Source organism: Sebastes umbrosus, chromosome 18 (assembly GCF_015220745.1).
Source record: "Sebastes umbrosus isolate fSebUmb1 chromosome 18, fSebUmb1.pri, whole genome shotgun sequence".
Taxonomy (NCBI): domain Eukaryota; kingdom Metazoa; phylum Chordata; class Actinopteri; order Perciformes; family Sebastidae; genus Sebastes; species Sebastes umbrosus.
In genome coordinates this window covers 27,213,920-27,235,672 of record NC_051286.1, presented here as the reverse complement: position 1 = coordinate 27,235,672, position 21,753 = coordinate 27,213,920, and the positions used below count along the sequence as shown (strand labels likewise).

The window sequence follows — 21,753 nt, the reverse complement described above, 5'->3', positions numbered from 1 at the left end:
CAAAAGGTTTCTACTTGTTCTTATATACGGTTAATAATTTAGTGTCCTGCGTGCTTCCGAGCTAGGCCCCCTGCTGAGACACACACACACACACACACACACACACACAAACACACCCAGAGTCTACCAATCTTCCCCAATTTCTCACACTACCGCACTCAACTCTCCATCATGCATAATATACATGCACACACACACACACACACACGCACATACACTCCTGCGCCATATACTAAAACAGTGATTCCAGCACCCACCCTGCAGTACAACACAAAGAGCTGACGACCCTCCCCCCCCATCCTTCCTCTCCGCTCTCATTGGCTGAGAGGCTTGGATGCTGGCAGTGTCTCGGACCAATAAGACATCTCCAAGGTGATGTCATGGAGGCAGCGTTGGTCCTGTTGCTGATGCTGTTGCCCGGCGCCTGTATCCGTGCAGCCAGACGAGGGGTAACCGTAGTCACTGGTCCATCAGCATCAGCAGCATCAGCAGCAGCAGCAGCAGAGCAGAAGGGGACAGAGGGGGGTGAGTCTGCATCACACATCTGCACACATCTGCATTTCACTTGTGTCATTTTGGTGTCATCACAGTTAGGTTTTAATGCATAACTGAAGGTTGCCTCCTTATGTGTTTTTTGTGAGTGTGTGTGTGTTGGTTTGGGCGTAATGGGGCAAGGTTGAGGACAGTGATGATGCAGTGGTTCCTGCTGACAGGAGAAGGAGGAAGAGGAGGGAGAGAACTCGGTGTACCCACAAAGTGTGTGCTGTGTAACCTGTGTCATTTATTATTGATCCTCCATATGTGCAGACGCAGCTTTGTGTCTGAAATTGGGAAGGAGAGAGAGAGGAACAGAGTTCCAATTTGTTTTATATTTTGGCTGGTTTTGAACCTGCAATGTGTCTCTTTAGGTGTGCCACTCTCCAGGTTTATTATTGTGTGTGTGCTGTGCCCTTTTCAATTGCAGGTATTTGGGGTAAGAAAAGATGGGAAGTTTACAAAAGCAATCTCTGTAAGAACCTGCAAAGCCAACCCACTGAGTAAAAAAATGACTCATAAAAATGTTAGATATAGATGCGAGTTATGGGCTAAATTTAACAAATGTTGATGCGTATAGGGTACACTGTATGGGAAGTGTGGTATGAAGTCTGTTATAACTGCTCCTCCTATAAGAAATCAAATTATTACACTCAAAAATAATAATTAGAGGTGTGTAAACACCATTAGATGGTTTCATGCGAGACTATGGAAATGAACATAAGTAGTTCATCAAATACTGTGCCCATTGTAACAAAGTCAATAATTATTTTCATTCACTTTGACTTCTTGGAAACTTCATCTAGAACAGAGAAGGTATCAGTGCACTGTACTGTATATGAAAATGAGACATCCACTTTCAGAAAAGTAAAATGACAGCTGGCACTGCTGAAAATAAAACTACTGTAAGTATGGAACAATGTTGAAGTTTGACTTCTTCTTATGAGCACTGAGCTCTATATGTCACCTTCACAAAATTGGATAGTTTTCCAGAAATTATGACTTCGATCAAGACTATTTCTTGGCCACAACCAGTAACTTCCAGGAAACAACTTGGTTAGGTTTAGGCAACAAAACTACTTAGTTAGGTTTAGGAAAAGATCGACTTGGTTAGGCTTAGGCAACAAAACTACTTGGTAAGGTTTCAGAATAAATCAACTTGGTTAGGTTTAGGCAACAAACTACTTGATTAGGTTTCGGCAAAGATTGACTTGGTTAGGCTTAGGCAACAAAACTACTTCGTTAAGTTTAGGAAAATGTCGGGCTTTCTGTTAAAACAATACCAGAAATGGAGTTTTGGCTGGGGCTGGTTGCCTGGCAACAAAAATAAGTCCGGTACACAACCCCCCTAAAATGGCAAACTTTTTTTACACTGTTTTTTTGTACAGATTAAACAAATGATATATAACATGTGAATTAGTGAGCTTTAGAGGTGCTGGTAGGCAGATTTTATTAGACTAGCTGTTTCCCCGTTTCCAGTCTTTATGCTAAGCTAACCGACTGCTGGATATAGCATCATATTCAGCATAAAGACACAAACGTGGTAGCAGTCTTCTCATCTAACTCTCGGCAAGAAAGCGAATAAGCAGACTTGCATGCTGATAAAACAAATCATTCGCTTTTATTATCATTTTAATGTACAATTATATCCTGTTCTCAAAACCATTCCATTTTATTATTCATTAGTCCAATTTTTAGAGACGTTAAACTAGAAATATTACCTTCAGTAGACATGAAGGACGGTGATCTTATGGGACAAAAGTTCCATGATAAAATAGTAGGCTATAATTAAAACACTATGATATAACTGTCAGCATATTTCCCATCAACGTGAGTTGTTCTCTCTCTCTCTTTCTCTCTCTCTCTCTCTCGCTCTGTATTGGCACACAAGAAATGGAGCACTCTTACTCCTGCAGGAAGCAGGGCATTGATCTGCAACCTGGGTGGTTTAATAAGATGAGAAGCAGCTGTGTGTGTGCCATGCATGTGTGCATTCCAATAGTGTAGCAGTAGCAGTACTGCCTCATTAGTATGTGTGCGCACAACTGTGTATTTTAAGGTTAGCTGTACATTTATGTTGCATGTATCTATACATGTGCATGTGTGTCCTTGACTGTGTAAGTCCCACTGGGAGCCATGTTGGAGTGGTCAGGTGAGCATGTGCTCTACACTGTAATGAGACGTCGCTCCCTCTCTACTCTGTGTCGTATAGGTTGTCTCATTAGTACACTTGTCTCACTCTCTGGAGCTCAACATTCAGGCATTTCACATGCTGAAAGACTGACAGCTTAAAATGCAAACTAGATAGATAGATAGATAGATAGATAGATAGATAGATAGATAGAAAAAAGAAAAAACAACAAAGAACGTATATTGATAAGAAGAGAAAGTCAATTGATCGTTCCATTGCAACACCAGCGCCCATTCCGCCATTTTGGACTGAAAGCGACTACCGGACGACAATATAACATCTGCCCAAAAAGTTCCGTACAAAAGTAAAACAAAACCATTTCTATTCTATTGTCATATTCAATCGAAATGGCCAGTGTTGAACAATAAAATATTGTAAATATAATAAGCGTTTTCAGTCCAAAATGGCGGCAGCAGCTGTCATCAAAAAAACACCGGAGTTTAGTTTCTTTGCTTCTATACTCTTTGGTTTAAAGAAATTTGGGGATTTACTTTCAGTCTGACAGATACATGTAAGGATTGATACCACTCTTGTGGCTAGGCGATTAGCCTAGCTTAGCATAAAGACTGGAAGCAGGGGGGAAACTAGCCTGGCTCTCTCCAGGGTTCAAAAACCATCAACACATCTAAAGCATGCTAATCAGCCGTGTTGGGGAGTAGCAACACTGCAAGCTTACACATTTCCCAGTAACTTTCAGGTAGTGTAGCTACTTACAAAATCATGCAACATTTCCAGTAGTGAGGTATTTTTTCCAGTAGTAAGTAGTCGAGTATCGCTATGGAGCTGGTGCCCAGAGGCAATTAGCATAGCTTAGCATAAAGACTGGAAGCAGGGGAAAAATTAAGAAGCTGGCTCTCTCCAAAGTTCAAAGATACACCTACCAACACAATTAGCATGTTGTATCTTGTTTGTTTAACCTGTGCACAAACAAAACTGTAAAAATGTCAGTTTGTTGTTGGTTTTATGGGAAATTACTCGCTGCAGGCTGTTCTCAAACACCGTTCCTAGCTATTCCTATGAAAAGTAATGCACTATAACTTGTAAGCTAACATAATTGTGAACCAGGAAGTATAAAGATCAACAAACGCTGCATAGGGAGGAGGTTGGGGTGGATGGATGGGTCAAAAAACACTGGACTTTTGCTCAGGAGACTGGTGTTCGTACACCGCATGAAAACAGAAGTCAACATTGATTTATTTGTCATGTAACTTCCGTACTTAACTCACGCCACTTCCGGAGTTATTTGAATCCAAACCCTGATCTTTGCCGAAACCTTCCTAAGTAGTTTTTTTGCCTAACCCTAACCAAGTTGTTTCATGTGAAGACATTCATAGGAAACACGAAAACGAGGAATAACTTTTCGTAAGATATCATACCAACAATTGTGTGAAAACAAGCCAGGAGAGTCTTGCTGATGCCATAAGGTTGCCAAGCAAGTGCTGGGCGGATGGATAAACTGTTGTTCATCAAGTTTATAGTTACAGTTCATAACTCCCATGGAAGCAAAGAAGCATATTTCCCAAAATGTCCCAGCAATTCCTTCAATCCAGCCAAAGCAACCTACGGCTGTCTTGATAACGTAGATAGCATGCTGACCTCCCAGCGCCATGGAAAACACCTCAGATAAAATATTCGTGAGTCCTATATATTGGACAACAATGCAAACACATCACATAAAAAGTGTTTCTTTTTTGCAGGTAGTGCATTCTGTCTTTGGCTGAAATGTAGGCGGGGTGATTAGAATACATTATTTACCAGTGCATATGACTGGATACTGGTTTGGACGATCATCTATCTTAGAAGATGAAGGGGACGTACTTGAGAGCAGATGCATTTATGTCCCATCACAGCTGTTTGATTAAATTAGGCCCGCATCAGGAACCACTGGGATGTCTCTCACCACCCTGTAGTGGAAATCATGAAGTGAAATCTTTCATTTGCTCTCTATTATTACTCCTCAGCCTGTTTGCTTCAACACCTGATTCTTGCGGGTGCCCACATGATGAGAGTGCTTATGATACCGACTGCCAGAATTAATGCAAAACTCAATTAGTGTGTGCACTCGGCCGTGAAGAGGTCAACGAACTGTGCGAGGTACTCCTGGATTCTCACGTGATAAAACTCTCCAATTAGCTGATATTCAAGTATTCAAGACCTCTGAGTGTTTGCTGATTTGATTAAGGAAGTAAGGAATGGAAGGAAGTTATGTTCACCATTTAACATGATCAAATATTTATGTGCTATAATGGTAAAGTCGTATTCATTGAGCTAAATCGAAATAGAAAAATCCAGTGTGAGGAAACCTTTTGCTCTGTCTCTTTCACTAGTTTGTTTGCTCGACCGATTCACAGCATCCGTCAGATGTCCATTAATTCAGTGTTGATGAGACCATCTGACAGACAGCCAGGGGACAGACAGAGAGACAGACAGAGTGATAGCAGGTGGTGGGAGGTCTGGTGAGACAGTTTGCTTCTTTGCTTCCTCTCTCAGCACAATTCAGTTTGATTCAATCACTGAAGTCTGAATTTAATTGAATTCTTTTGTTAATTTCATTCCCCAGACAAATATTAATGAGCATTATTTGATATGATTAACAGGCCACAGTCAGTATCACAGATCTGCTTTAATCACAAGACACCGGTTTGATGTACATCTCCAGCAGGTGGTGAAACAGGATGTTGTCGTGGTTGATGCCTCGCTTTGTTATTTAGACCTTCTTCCTCCTTTCTCACATCTTCTCAATGATATTTGCCGCTGCTTCTCCCACTCGTGTCACGGCTGTGATTCACTGCAACACACGGAGGGGTTGGGAAGAAGAAGGTGTGTCCATACGTGTGACATCATAAGTAGCTTGGTAGCCTATCCATATGTTCCAATATGCCACAATGTGGAAGCTTGATACCTCCTGTGCACATACAGTGACAAAGCATTTTTCAGTGAGTGCGTTTCCATCCACCAGTTTTATGCGCATTTTAGATTTGCGCATAAAAAGACCCGAGTGGAAACACCCAACACGTTCTCATCCCAACTCGTCACATACTTGCGCATTGTCAAACCCCTCAGCGTCACTTTTCAGTTGCAATCAACACGTGAATAATGTTGTGAATTAAACAAAAACACTTGCTTAGGTTTAGGCAACAAAACCATTATAGTTAGGTTTAGGAAAAAAAACTAAACATGGTTGGGCTTAAAATGACTATGTTTTAACAGTGAAAAGGTGACTTGACATTGTGAACATGGGACACAACGAAACAGTGAAACTTAATGTACGGGACGCGAACGGCGGTCTCCTGGATGAAAGCCCTGGGTTTGTTGGACCCATCCACCTCCTCTTCCACCGACCTTGTGTGTCTGTTTTGCTCTTTAAACTACTTCACCACAGCACTTTCCTTGAGCGTTTACTCTTGCCGCGGATGGGTTTACATTGTAGTTAGTGGAACGCCCGGTGCGTCTCATACCGATGCTCAAAGGGTACCTTGTGCAGAAAATAAGCTCTGTGGCAAACAAACCTTAATGACACTTACACATTTTGTTCAGTGCTAAGCTAACGTTAGGCTATAAACGAACTACACCACGGTCACGTGAGCATGAATATATGCAATGAGGCTGTGAAGGAGGACGAGTCGGCAGGATGACGTTTAGTAGTCTCATTTAGCCGCTTGTTAGCAACCGTCTTTTTTATGACACATAAAAGCTTAAAAATTCACGAGTGGGGTATTTACTGACGTGTTTCATGTAGTAGAACAAAACGTTAAAATCTCTTCAGCTTGTTTTAAAGGGGCTGTTTGTAAGAATCCGAAATTGCTTGTTAACAGCGATAGCTGTGGCCGTTAAGTCAACGAAAGTCAGCGTGCTGTTGCTCGCACTCGCTCTACATAGACATGAACGAGCATCGCTCAACACAGTGAGGCAACACACGTCAGCTAAAAGCTGACTCTATATTTCAGCTGCTTGGCAGTAATGTTAGCTGACCAGACGAAGGTCTCTCCATGAATCAATGCTGATCCTAGTGTTGGCTTTGCCTCAGCCTCCCGACCGCGGCCGGATGGAACAGGAGAGACACTGGAGTTTTGGTCGGAGACGATAACGTTTCTCTCTGCGGAGCCCCGTCACTTCACAAGACACGGGAAACCTCTGTTGGTCTGGAGGAGCTGCAGCAGTTATTTCTGCACAAACGTCCACTGTACATTCACTAGATATTCTCAGAGCTAAACTAACTCTTCTGCAGTGTGGAGTGAGCGCGCATGCACGTGAGAGTGGAGCGAAAGAGCGAGAACGAGCGCGGTGTGTGAGTGAAGGCAAGCAAGCAGGTGTTGGAGTCTGAATCTGAACAGCGTAGACTCACACGCGAGCGCGCATGGGACACCAACCCGCAATGATTTATACGTGTAAGAAGTTACAAACAGTCCCTTTAACCACAGAATTTCAGGCATCTAACTAAAAATCCATTCACAAAAACCCACTGACTTCCAGATGAGGGAACCGGAAGTGCTAAAATGCTAACTCATTTCCAGGTTTTAGGACTCATTCCTGTAGCTCTCTATTACGTCATCTCATTGCACTCTCTTCTTCTGCGATGGTTTAACGGCACCTGACTGGAGAATTAGTGCCACCTACTGTTCAATGAACCAACTCCCTATATTATAGTAGTGGATGGAAACGAACATTAGTTTTCTTTTGCCAATTTTCTGGAAACTGTTACATTTTGGACTAAATTTAGATGGAAACTTGGAGGCCATTGAAGTAGGAGACATATGTTGTGTGTAGTAGTTAAACTTTTGAAATAAACACTTCTTTAATGAGGGACAAGGAAAAGTAATTTTTACGAGGTGGAAAAACCACATCAGACACTAATTTGTGTGTTGTGTTTATGAGTCTTTAAACATGTCTGTAGGGGATCTTTAAGTCTGTTCTTTGAGAGTCGTCCAGTGGCATTTTGGGAAAACACAAGAAATCAGTGACGTAAGAGTGGAAATAGCAGATCACAGATCAGTGATATATCGGGGCAAACAAGAATGCACTTTTCCACTGAAGGAGCTTGTTTGTTGAAATCTCCCATTAAAGGAGGGATGGGCTATTTTTATTCACATGTGAACAAGAAGATGATGTCCGATGATGACCTCGGGTCAACATCTTATATCATATTACGTGTTTGATGACGTCTTTTTATTTATTAGTTCTTGTTTACTTCTCTGGTTTGGTTTTCCCAGCTATCCTTGGCAAGAATAGAGTGCTTCAAGGATGACATATTTCTGTAGGCCAACCAGGAAGTTAGCATCGCCCTGGTTCCCTCGACAAAAAGATAATGGGATTGTTCAATTGGATTTTGGATTATTGCAGAAAATAAGCTCTGTGGCAAACACACGTTTATGATACTTACACGTTTTGTTCAGCAAGATAATCTCCACAAATTAACACCACTTTTGTGATTTTTTTTAATGTGAGTGCATCGCCAGAAGTAAAAAGCTAACGTTAAGCTATAAACAAACTACACCACGGTCTTTGTGGGGTATTTACCGAAGTATTTTATGTCGTAGAACAAAACGTTAAAATCTTTTCAGCTTGTGTTAAAGTGGCAAGAGGCAGTATATTTTTGGCCTCATTGCAATTGGCTTTGCTCCGGTCATGTGACCGGAACTTGGCGTTCCTTCAACAGATTTCACAATAGCGGCGGCGTCACAAACTTTCTCATGTTACAGCTAAACCGTGCACTACAAGATGATTCTGAAAACATTTAAGGAGAGAAATAGGCATTAACGTAACAGAATATTGATTCATATTTGATCAGCGCTGCCTAGTTTGACCGTTTGGTCGGAGTTGTTGAGTGATTGACAGCCGGCTCTCATAGACGGCAGCTGGACAGCAGACCTCAGATCAGCTCTGACTGCTTGTTTTCCTCCGGTCTGTGAAATCTTGCAGATGTCGTTAGGAGCACCAGAGGACACAGAGGAACATGATTTCTTTTCAGGTTACCTGTCTCATGTACTACTGTCACGATATAGCGTTTTATAAAAATAACTTTTTTTAATCATATTTTCTCCAATCTCACCTACTGATGCTTTAACCACAGACCTTATTTCAGACATCTAACTGAAAACCCATTGACTTCCAGACAAGGGAACAGGAAGTGCTAAAATGCTAACTCATTTCTGGGTTGTAGGACTCATTCCTGCAGCACTCCATAATCCTCTGCTTTCGCCCGCATTTGTTCTCTGACGCTGAGCTGTTCTCTCATTGGTTGAATTCAACTTTAATGGGAGGTGCTTACACGAGTGCTCTGCAGCATGCTGTCTAGTAAATTCTCTCCTTATAGCCACTGCTTCTCACGTTCATTATATGACCTTTGAGTCATGCAGTCCTTCCCCTCTCTCTCTCTCTGACAGACTGAGAAGGATCTTCAGCATCCCTGGAGAGTTACATACGCAGTGAGAAGATGACTCTGGCAGGTAAATGCAGCCACAGCAGAAAGTCACACACATCGTCCCCCTGCTCCCCTTTCCTCTACTCTATATACTGATAATAACAAGAGTGCACTTTTAGTGTCATAATAACATAATGAGAATGACTAGCCACTGCCACTGAAAAGGAGAATTACATCATCATTCAGTTAAAGTCAACACAATGTCAAGCATAACGAAATAAGTGCGTATCTGTGTGTGTGTTGTGTGTGTTGTGTTGTGTGTGTGTGTGTGTCCTCAGCCTACAAAGAGAAGGTCAAAGAGCTCCCCCTGGTGTCTCTGTTCTGTTCCTGCCTGAATCCACAGACTACAGACAAACCCACATACAAGGCAGAAGGTAAAAATATATCCCTTTTGCATGCATGTTAACAATCATACAGGGAGAAATATACAGCGTCATAGCCGATACATCAGACCGGCAATACGTCATCCAGAGTAGCCTCTCGTGACCACGCCCCTTTTTGGGAGAAAACAATCCAGTGTCCCTCGTAGACGGTAACAGAGTAAAGAGAAGAAGTTGAAACATGTCTCCAAACTTCTACTTTAAAGCAGCAGTAGTCAGTATATTTTTGGTATCATTGGGCAAAAAATCCATAATAACCTTTCAGCAAATTGTAATTCAAGTGTTCTGAGAGAAAACTAGACTTCTGCTCCTCCTCATGACTCTGTTTTCAGGCTTTAGAACATCTAGCCCGTGACGGGAGACTTTGACCAATCACAGGTCATTTCAGAGAGAGAGAGAGCGTTCCTATTGGCTGTGCTCCGGTCATGTCATCGGAACTTGGTGTTACTTCACCAGATTTCAAAATGGAGGTGGCGTCACAAACTTTCTCATTTTACAGCTAAACCGTGCAGTACAAGATGATTCTGAAAACATTTGATGAGAGAAATAGACATTAACGTAACAGAATATTGATCATGTGGATATTATTATATCATTGTTCATATTTGATCAGCGCTGCCTAGTTTGACCATTTGGTTGGAGTTCGCGAGTGATTGACAGCCGGCTCTCATAGATGGCAGCTGGACAGCAGACCTCAGATCAGCTCTTACTGCTTGTCTTCCTCCGGTCTGTGAAATCTTGCAAATGCCGTTATAGTGGAACGGATAACATCCATTTTTCAATCAAATCGTGCAAATAGTGATACAAGCACCAAATTTGGCATGATGATTGCCGAGGGGTCACAAAGCAAATATTAACGATTGGCCACTTGAAAATCCAAGATAGCGGCCATTTGTCAAGATGGCCGTCAAATTGTCCTGCCTATAATGATTTATCTCATAGAAATTCATCTACTTGATCGATTTGAGTGATCTTAGTGTCAAATTATATGTTTTCTGGCATGCTGGATCTAATTTTGATAGTTTTAACAATTTTTAACTGCAATATGGCGGCCATTTTTCAAGATGGCTGTCAAATTTACTCGCAGAGAATGTTTTTCTTAAGGAAATGCATGTACTTGATAAATTTGAATGTGTGATGTAGAGTTATATGTTTTCTTGTATGCTTGATCTAATTTTTATAGCTCTAACATCCTACAATAAGTTTTTTCTTACTCTCTGGCTGTCCGCTGAGTCTTTGCTTTGTGGTTTTTGCGGCTTGAGAGTCCACAGTTCCAGTTCTAGCACCTGGTGTTGGATATGGAGCTTATCATATTCCTGCTTATCCGGTCTTTCAGGGAAGGAAACTTTGGACTACTGATCCCCTACTTGACCAAGTAGATGAATTTCTATGAGAGAAACCATTATCGGCAGGTCAAATCTTGAAAAATGGCCGCCATCTTGGATTTTCAAGGGGCCAATTGTTCATATTTGTTAAGCGTCCCCTCGGGATTCATCATGCCAAATTTGGTGCTTGTATCACTATTTGCATGATTTTTCCACTATCCGCTCCACTAGATGGGATGTAGATGAACCACAAACCACACGATGCACCAAAAAATCCCACTGATGTCGTTTCACGGTGTTTCCTGCATTCAAAAAAGTCATGAATAATCTAAACGTGGCCATGATCCAACGCCACAGATGCGGTGGACCTGGGCTGGTGCGTCATCAAAGACGTGGAGGTAATTGAGCTGAACAAGCGGACATCTGGCCAGGCCTTCGAGGTCATCCTCAAGCCCCCGTCCTTCGATGGAGTGCCGGAGCTCAACGGCTCCATGCCGCAGCGCCGCGACCCGTCCCTGGAGGAGATCCAGAAGAAGCTGGAGGCTGCCGAGGACAGGCGAAAGGTGAGGGGAGGGGAGGAGAGGAAGAGGGGATGGGACTGGGTTTTTGTATCATCATAACCACAAGGAACCCAACTGGTAAACTTGTGACCCTAATCTTGTAACCCTAACCCCAGCTATTTGTAGCTCCTTCAGGTATTGTCAAACGTCTGACAACGCTCTTTGTGGGGCAGCGTGATTTATCAACTCGGGAGGAAAAAGGGCAGAAACGGATAAAAGGAAAGAGGGAGGGAGTGTTGGGGTTGATGGACAGGAAGGGAGGAAACGCAAGCAGAGGGAGGGTGGGGAGATGAAAAGAGGGACATGAAAGTACAAGGACAATCATGAAAGGACACACTCACAATGGCTCATATTCATCAGGCGAAGAGGACGGTGGAGAGAGGGGCGGAGGGGGGAGGAAGGGAGAGGGGAAAGGTGAGAAGAGAGGAATTGCAGCTGGCACAGAAAATGTGTTCTGCAACAGAGCAGTCACACAACACCTGCAACATCAGATGTTTCCATTAATAATCACTTGTTCATTAAGTGCCTTAAAGGCCCCTGAAAACCTTTGTTCTCATTCAGCGTCTTAATAAAAGTAACGGGCTTCTACATGAAAACACGATATTCTGCCAAAGTCAAATCAGGTTTGGTTCTTTCACATTTCTGTTTTTATTTTTTTTCTCTGTACTATTTTCACCGGTTTGTAAAGGCTTAGTTTGAAAAAGGTGATGTCACTAAAGTCACACTAACAGTCCCAATGACCCAGAATAGTTGAGTTTTTGAGTGTTAAACTCTTAATAAGGTATACCTAAAGATATAGGGCTCAAAGTCAACGTGATAATAACGCATTAATGCAAATTTGTTTTAACGCCACTAATTTGTTTAACACATTAATACAACTTTTGATTTTCTAGGTTGCAGCGGGCTCAGTTTAAAAGCTAGAGTGAAGATACTGGTATCATATGAAACTAGAAAAAACCTAATGAATCCATCGGTACCAACCATGTCATAGTAGAAGCAGGCTAAATAACGCTCCAACACTTACACTAAATGTTGGCGAGGAAAAACTGTCATGGCCATTTTCAAAGGGGTCCCTTGACCTCTGACCTCCAGATCAGTGAATGAAAATGGGTTCTATGGGTACCCACGAGTCTCCCCTTTACAGACATGACCACTTTATGATAATCACATGCAGTTTGGGGCAAGTCATAGTCAAGTCAGCACACTGACACACTGACAGCTGTTGTTGCATATGTGTCCACTCCCATGTTGATAAGAGTATCAAATACTTGACAAATCTCACTTTAAGGTTAATTTTGAATAGAAAAAAAAATGTGAGATTAATTTGCGATTAATCGTCATTAACTAAAGACAATCATTAGATTAATCGCAATTGAATATTTTAATCGATTGACAGCCCTACTAAATATGTTTTTAAAAATTTGATTGTGCTAACTCAGTCATGAATATTTAATGAGAGAAATATTTCAGATTTGAAGGCATGTTTTCATTACATTAGCATTCTCTCGATGTCACAAGATCATGTGAGAATCACAGGATCGCACGAAAATCCATTTTGTCAGGCTTCAGGTAAAGCGTTTGTGCCCCGCAAGACAGATCACGGACTGATTGACGTCCTGTGAGGAACTACCGGCAGTTACGGCCGTGGGCTTAGGTGTGAGTTAACAACAGAGAGGCGACTGTTTGTTCTAAACAACAATGGCGGCTCCTAAAGAGGTTAGCGGAGATGCTGCAATAGCATCAGTTATATCAGAACTGGAGAGTACTTATTCATTGGGAAAAGAGCAAAGAACGGCTCTGAACCATAGACTTTATGTAAAAAGTGAAAGAAGTCACCGTGACATCACCCATTGCTTTGTGGACTGCCGTTTTGAAGCCTCGAGTTCTTGGTTTTTGATCATCGCCATCTTGGTTATTTGCAACCAGGGGTGACATGAGAGGGTGGAGCTAAGTACAACCGAACACTGATTAAGACATTTTTACACAACCAAAACTGTTACTATTAACTTTCATGAACTGAAAACACACCTTGAAAGGGTTTAAGTTCTAAAATGAAAACACTATCACTATCTGTGAGGAGTCGCCCCCTGCTGGCCATTAGAAAGTATGCAAGTTTAAAGGTCCCATATCGTGCTCATTTTCAGGTTCATACTTGTATTTTGTGTTTCTAATAGAACATGTTTACATGCTTTAATGTTCAAAAAATACAACACTTTCCTCGTACTGTCTGCCTGAATATACCTGTATTTACCCTCTGTCTGAAACGATCCGTTTTAGTGCATTTTAATGGAATTGCAATGGAATTGCATTGCTAGGCAACAGTTTGGGTCCATGTTTACTTCCTGTCAACTGACGTTATTCACATCCACTGCAACAGGAAATAGACTGGGACACATTTAGAATGTTTACGTTTAAAACCGTGTAATGGTCTAAATATTGTATATTTGTGACATCACAAATGGACATAAATCCTAACGGCTTGTTTCAAACTCGCAATTTCTGAATAGGGGCTGTGTGTATTTCTCCGTATATTGAATGTTTTCATAGTTTAACGGTATTTATAAAGCACTTAAACCTGCTTTATAATATAAAAGACCTGAAAATCTCACTTTTTACAATATGGGACCTTTAAGGCACTTCCTCATTGGCTTCACTTCTCAGAACCAAGATTTGCCCACCGCTATGAAGGCATTTCTCTCAATGGAAAAAATGTTTTCGCTCTTCTCCTGACTGGCTTTGGCAAGAGTTTGATTGACAGATGATTCATCCAATCACCTGCCATGTATTTTTTGAAAGTGCCTGGCCTTTTCCAAACAGTTTCCAATGACGGCTTTTCAGATGGTTTTGTGTAACAAATCATCTGGGGGGTCAGGTTAATGTCTTCAGGGAGCTTAAAGGACCATATTGTCATTTCTACTGTTTGTATTTAGCCAAAAATAATGGTTAACTGCGGAGAGCAGCCTCAGCAGTAATGTAAATGACTTACTACATTTCCTGAGTCGGCGGTCACAGCTACTGCAAATCTTACAAATGGCTCAGCCAAAGTACACAACAACATAACTTTACAGACAGACACTGTATCCCCTGTGCCTGAAGTTCAGGAGTCTTCTTCCCTCATGCCTACTCTGCCTCTTGTAATGCCTCAGCTCTCTGAGACTGCAGCTAATAACTCTCTTTTATCATTTAACTAAATTGCCTGTCCATTTACCTTCGAGTGCTCTCCGTCTTCCTCTAGTGCCAGGAGGCGGAGCTGCTGAAGCACCTGGCGGAGAAGAGAGAGCACGAGCGCGAGGTGATCCAGAAGGCCTTCGAGGAGAACAACAACTTCATCAAGAACGCCAAGGAGAAGCTGGAGCAGAAGATGGAGGCCAACAAGGAGAACAGGGAGGCCCTGCTGGCCGCCATGCTGGAGAGGCTGCAGGAGAAGGTACTGTCCAGTTGATAGGGTTGTAAGGTCTCACACTTTAAGAAAAACCCACCCTGATACACCAAAAAAAAATCATTGGCAATGTACCATTTTGTTGTTTCATATTTCTTATTCTCATGTAATGTATAACTATACAAATGATGATGGATATTAAAATAGAAAAAGTTCAATATCAAGGTCTTCAGTCAACTCAACTTACCAGAGATATGGTAGAAATTTAGCATAGAGACAAACCTGATCTGTTGGGCACTAGCAGCGTAATCAAGATACGATTAGTTCAACACTTTTGAGAAATATGCTTATTTGAGGTCTGAACAACAGTTAGATGAGAAGACTGATACCACTATGTATCCAGGATGTTTTGGCTTCACTTTTGTACAGTGGGAGGAAGTGGAGACGCGTCGGCCATCTTTATATACAGTCTATGGTTTTGTACACCAGCAGCCGGCTAACCTAGCTTAGCATAAAGACTGGAAACAGGGGAAAACAGCTAGCCTGGCTCTGTCCAATTAAGAAATGATGCCTTGCGTATAAGCGTAATTTCCCAAATATCAAACTTTCCCTTTAACCAGCGTTGTTTTATTGAGACCTAAAATGTAATGTTTTCTTGAGTGCAAATGTGGCAAGCCTTCCGTATCATCAACTCCGGTTGCATTTCTATTTTAACATTGTTCACAAGTTTGATCTAATCATGAATATTATATGAGGTGGAAAATAGTTTTTAGTTCTCCCCACGCTGTATCTTTCCCCTGTTCAATTCTTTATGAAACAATCGCTGAGCCGTTGTTGCCTTGTTCTGCCGGCGTCTCCCCTCATTAATGCTAATATATTCATGAATGCTAATGCCTCTGATGTTGCTACGTCTCTGTGTTTGTCTGGCAGGACAAACACGCGGAAGAAGTGAGGAAGAACAAGGAGATGAAGGAGGAGGCCTGCCGGTAGATGAGCGGAGGAGAAGAAGAGAAGAAGAGGAAGAGCAGGACTGGGAGTTTTACGAGTCGGTAAAAAAAAAAAAAAAAAATCAAAACAGTGCAGGAAATAAAAAAAAAGAACTCCAAAGCAACTCGAACAAAGAGGGAAAGCCGGGTTTTCATATTTGATGTGTGCTGTAACGATTCTGAACAAGCTGTACAAAGTTTAGCCAACTCTTGATGTTGAAATTCAAAAAGAAGTCGCTTTTTTTCTAAAGGAAAGTGGGTGGGGGGTGGGTGGGGTGGCATCAAAACAAAGATTTAAAACTCTAAAAGAGGGGCGACAGTGGCTGTTTGGTGACGAATGAAAGCTGCATCAAGGCAGAAATTGAATCATAGCTCTCAATTCAGTTTCTACAGTCAGAAAGCAAAAAATTAGAACTGCCTGCTTATTATAGCTGTATTTTTCTGGATGATGTCTTGTATCCGAAGTTGTAACTGGATGCCGCCAATTTGGCAGCCAATTGCACCGTTTCCATCCAATTGCACTGTATCTATGGAGTAGGGAGTTGCGCTCTAAAAAAACATGACAAATGTGTGATGTGCTTAAATATAAAAACTGGACTGGATTTAGTTTTTAGCCCTAGTCAGTCAGTCTCAACCAATACAAGTCAAAGCCAAGAGTCCCAGGCTTCTTCAGTGATTTACAGCGAGTGATTCTCAAAGTGGGGTCCAGGGACCCTCAGGGGGTCTCTGGCACTCTGCCAGTGGGTGTGTGAAATAATTTGCTATAAGTTATAAAATTGTACTGTATCATTAAAAAGTCTTCATATCTACAGAGGGGTCCATTTGCGCCAAAATAAAACAAGCATATAGTGTCCAGTACTCCCGCCCACATTAGCTTTGGGCCAATAGAAACTCTGATATGATTGTGACGCATCACGTCAATCTGTCATGAATCAGTCACTTTTAATCAATTACTATGATTTGTTCTGTAACACTGTTATGATAACTTCTGTTATGATTTGTTCAGAGCTTTCTGCCAATGATTTGAATGAGCAATTGATTGATTGATTGATTGATTGATTGATTGATTGATTGGTTTGTTGGTTGATTGGTTGATTGATGATAATTATTTTAAAGTTGATGCACTTACTGAAAGTCAGCTTTAAACTAGTAAATGTAAACATCTGGATTAATTAGGACATTGGCATTAACTAGGGATGCACCGATACTGATACCGGATCAGATAGATTTTGTTTAGATTTTGTTTTGCCAATAATAATAAAAAACATAATAATAATATAATAAATAATAATTCAGTATTTGTTACATTTTGTTTTACAAAGTTAGGAAACAATGTTTAAGTCGAGCCTGATGTTGCCTTACACATAAAAAAATTATCCCAGTCACTTCCACACAGTGAGGCATACAGGATATTAATTAAAGGCGGATATTGGATCGGTACTCGGTATCGGGTGATATCCAAAGCCCAGGTATCGGTATCAGGACTGAAAAAGTCGGCTAGGTGCATCCCTAGTGTTAACTTGATTCAAATTGAAACGTGTTTTTGTTTCACTTTGTCACTATGAAACGGGTCTAAAGTATTTATGTTAAAAAGTTTTAAAATACAAATAGTTCTGACGGCTAAGAGTACAAATGGTAGTTAGCATATGCTTGATTACGATATGTCGATTCCGATTAATTGTTACGATTATGAGGGGCACCTTGGAAAAATGTTCTACCCTGTAATGGTACGTGTCCACAGGCTGCGTCCTTTCCGCGCTTCCCATTCATTGTCTATGTACGCATCCATGCAATGCATTCTGGGAGCGTGACGGCACAATTCGAGAAACGGACCGTCACGTTGCCCGCTCCTCATTTGCATAAAGAAATCGGGGGCGTCCGGCCTGGAAACTCCCTAGAAACTTTTAAACTAACCATTGTCGAACTGAAATAAAGACAGATTCAGCGACTGCATGGCTTTTTTCTCGCATAAAATGTTTTCAGGAACACATTTCGCTGAACTAATTACATAATAGAAGAGAAGAAAGTTCCCAAACGAGCCGCCATGTTGGTTTCCGGCTTGAAAGCTGGGAGCAGCAGCCCACGGAGGGAAAGCGTTTGCGTCAGGTGCCATAGTGTTTATAGTGGCAGCCCCTCAGGCGTCCAACGCTGGAGGAAAACGCCCCTATGGACATGTACCATACGGGGTTCCTGGCCCCAAAAAGTTTGAGAACCTCTGTATTACAATACCAGTCGATACACATGAACAGGACATAACACACGAGCTTCTGCTGTTTTCAGAATTCAAAATAAAAACTGATTTCCCTATAGGTCCACTCAGCGCTAGCGTGCTAATTCTTCATCGCACCATTTTTGGGATTGTTGGGTCTGTCTGGGGACGCCTGAACTCAGTTAATCTCACAATAATGTTTATGAATATAAAATGAAGAAGCAGACTTTTTTTTCTTTCTACATTGCTCTAGGGGAGTAAAAGAGAGAGAAAAAAGAAGCTTAAAAAGGGAGGAAGCTCTGCTGGATTCTGCCATTTTCAGGCTCTTTGTGAAACTTTAACTGTAGTGTAGTTGTAGATCAGTGACATGCATTAGATTTAGAGCACTGATTGCACTCGTATTTCATTAAGCACAACTCAAAAGCACATAATGCACACATGAAGGACGGCGGATATACAGTATACAGTATAAAACAACAATAACATAAGTAGTAGAGTGACAGCAGTTCAGAATTTGGATGAATTAGGTTGTGAAAGGAGGACTTTTGGGGGTTTTCTGACTAAGCGGCAGTCTCACTTTGCTTTGGCATGTGTCACTGTGACAGTTTATGATTTTTCGAGGGAATGTAAACCTAAAAGAGTAAACAGAACGATGGAATTTGCTCGAGTTGTTGAGTCATACTGACTTGATTGAAGTGTCTAAATTGTTTGCACTGTAACCGGGGAGTCGGTCCATGGGGTTTGTACTTGCTGTAACTGTGTGTCGCTGTATATCTTCGAGGCTGGATTGATTGTATCTATTTGGCATGGTCAGTAAAAACGGCTTGACTGAACTCACACTTTGTTCGTCAGTTCTCATTTGTAGATATAGTGCAATGTTTATGCACACTATAGGGCTGTCACAATATCACATTTTCACTATGATATTCATAACGATATTATCGTGATATTGGTAGAAAATTTGAGAATCGGTCAAATTCATCTTTAACTTTGTTTATTGCGTGTTTGATCACACTATAAAAGAAAGTGAATTACACTGAAAATACAAGTGTAGGGAGGAGGGAGAGTCTTTAACCATAACTGTACAAAAGTGTGATTTAAGAGGCGCTGGATTATTTACACAATATTATCATATGTATTATTAACATGACATCAATATTTCATTTTTTTTTTTAAATATCACGGTTATCGTCAATACTATGAAGGATGGAACTTGCCAAAATAAAAAAATAAATAACTCAATAAATAAATAAATAAGCCATTAAATGTAGCAAAAATAATATTAAAACATGTTATATTATATAAAAAAATATATATATTATTTACTCTTCTGTTTAATTTCCCCTTTTATTTATTCATGTATGTAGCGCCGCCACACCGTATAAAGGGCAGATGAGGTGGTTTGGCACCGGAAAACTTTAGAAAGGGATGTTGAAGAACCAGGTTGATAAGCAGGAGTAGTGCAAAACAAAACAAAAAATGGCATTTATTAATAAAAAGTTAACTCAAACAAAGGGCAAAATGAAACGTGGGAAATTCGATGAAACCACATTTAAACTGAATCAAAAGAACACCAAATAAAAAGAAAGCTGCAGCCTCACAGCAAGCTGCCGACTCCTTTTCAGTGTTGTCAGATCTCGCAAGAGAAACAAGCAACTAGAGGCCTGTACTACAAAGCAGGATTTATTATCTTAGTGAGGTAACTTCGGGGTTAACCCTTCAGGGTTTTCCGTCAAACAACGGTGGATCACTTCTTACCGAGGTACATCGCCATGGTAATTTATGCACCTAACCTGCTCCGCAGCAGATACGATACACAAATACGAAGAAGTTACAGTCATAATCCGGGCTAAAAACAACACAGTTTAACTGACAGATGCAGGAAGGACAGCTGGCTGTATGCTGTGGGTGTTTATCGCTTTGAATTATGTTTCTATATTTATTATTTTACTTGCTCTTGAGTCCATTTCACACCGCCTGAGACGGGACGCAGATGAAAGAAGGTTGAAATAGTCATACACACATTATCAAAGAGCATAATGAAGTGTTATCCACTCACCCATTACACTTCTAATAGCTATTTATACATCACTGCCCCATCTAGACGACTAAAACTGACTTTTGAGTGTTCCGTTAAATGAATAAGTCTGTTAATTTACGCATTCACATATCAGGAGTTTTTTCCTTAGCCTGCTGTTCTTCCTGCATTTGGCAGCTTCAGCTGTGTTACTTTTAGTCTGGATTAAGTGTTTAACTTCTTCGTATTTGTCTATTATTATAGTTTACCCTTCCTTACTCTTTCCTAAAATGTGTCTCTCTGTCTGTCTGTCTGCCGTCTGTAGTCTTGTCCATGTCTGTGATTGGTCACATGCTGTAAACACCTCCCCTTTTTAGTGAACGCGCTCACAGCCAGACTGAGAAACCCTGGGATGATTTACCGAGTTGATAACCAGCGTCGTAGGACCGCTTAGCGTGATCTCGGTTGTTAGGGTTAGTGAAGCCAGATAACGAGAAGATACCCTGGGTATGTTGAACTGGCTTCGTAGTACAGACCTCAGGTCTATAGAAACAAGCCCAAAACAAGCGACCTTACCTATCTCAATATAAGAGAGAGAGGCAGCCACTTGGATCACTTTGTTTATATGTATGAATTTATTTTGGATTGCATTTCATTTCATTTTTGCATCCATTTTTAGCTTGTAACATTTTTCTTGTTGTAAACTTAAAATTCTATTTTGTTTAGTTAAATGTTATTTCATTTGTGTATTTGTGTACTTGTAACTCTACATTTTTCTTGTACTTTCTTGTCTAACCAGCTCGGCATGATGTGCTCGTATATCACACTTACAAAAAACGGCAAACTACCTTTGAATTGTCCCCCAATTGAGGGCGAATCCGATCTTTAAGTCCTCCCTCTCTCTTTCGTCTTTGTTGTACATTTTGCCATATTTCGCCCATTTAGTACCTGGCATTGTTAGCTAAACTCATTCAGGAGATTTGTCTCACAACAACTACTGAATCGCGGTGGTGGCGGTGAGTGAGACCAGTATAGAGGAGATAGACAGGAGCAAGCCCAAATAAGCAACTACACTTTAGAAACAAGCCCAAAAAAAAACTGCAACCTGCGACTATTGTTATTTGTAAGCAACTTTTCAGGAAAACAAGCAAACAAAGTGCTTATAATAAGCAGACTTGGCAACTCTGCTCCTGTTTCCCCCTCTTACTCCAGTGAATGGGATTTTATCTTCTCAGCCTCGCCTAACCGGGACCTACCACCTCACCGGGTAAGTATAGGGGGGGCTATACCAAGCATGCATCCAGATTCACACAGAATAATGAACAGACCCTTAAAACAAGATCTCTGAATTACTGCTGACATCTCAAACTATCTAGGACAGAGGTCTGCAACCTGCAGCTCTTTAGCCCCTCTCCAGTGGCTCCCTGTGGATTTATAAAAATGGAAATGAATAACTTTTTTTGTTTACATTTTAATTTTATTTATCATTGTTGTAGGTCTATGGTACGACATAATGTACCATATATATTAGGGCCACATTGAGGAAAAAAAAAGAATCTGAGATTTCAAGAATAATATTATAAAGTTGTAATTTTATGTGTTATTTTCTTTTTTTCCTCGTCAGAAGTTTTCAAGACCTAAGGCCCTATTTCAACCATTATATGATATTTTAGCATATAATCATTAAATAATGTTTATAATAAAGTAATTTTCAATAACTTTTAAGGTAAATATTGGGGTCATTTGGCAGT

The 21,753-nt window shown here is 41.0% G+C and overlaps 1 protein-coding gene and 1 long non-coding RNA gene across 2 annotated transcripts; one reads left to right on the top strand and one right to left on the bottom strand.

Annotated features, from left to right (window-relative positions):
- The first annotated feature begins 370 nt into the window (after positions 1 to 370).
- Positions 371 to 18,824, top strand: stmn4 (stathmin-like 4). The gene is made up of 6 exons (XM_037751348.1): positions 371 to 525; positions 9,109 to 9,171; positions 9,425 to 9,520; positions 11,209 to 11,414; positions 14,647 to 14,838; positions 15,721 to 18,824. The coding sequence occupies exons 2-6, from the start codon at positions 9,159 to 9,161 to the stop codon at positions 15,778 to 15,780; spliced, it is 567 nt and encodes a 188-aa protein (XP_037607276.1). The 5' UTR covers positions 371 to 525; positions 9,109 to 9,158; the 3' UTR covers positions 15,781 to 18,824.
- LOC119477318 lies at positions 3,290 to 21,096 on the bottom strand. Its single transcript, XR_005204221.1, has 3 exons — positions 21,086 to 21,096; positions 9,829 to 9,833; positions 3,290 to 3,322 (listed from the first exon to the last, which is right to left on the bottom strand). It is a non-coding gene; the product is annotated as an uncharacterized LOC119477318 (long non-coding RNA).
- Between the last annotated feature and the right edge of the window lie 657 nt (positions 21,097 to 21,753).

Coding starts and splice junctions, on each gene's coding strand:
- stmn4 (XM_037751348.1), top strand. Junction 9,521..11,208: donor ACCCACATACAAGGCAGAAG/GTAAAAATATAT, acceptor CCAACGCCACAG/ATGCGGTGGACCTGGGCTGG. Junction 14,839..15,720: donor TGGAGAGGCTGCAGGAGAAG/GTACTGTCCAGT, acceptor TTTGTCTGGCAG/GACAAACACGCGGAAGAAGT.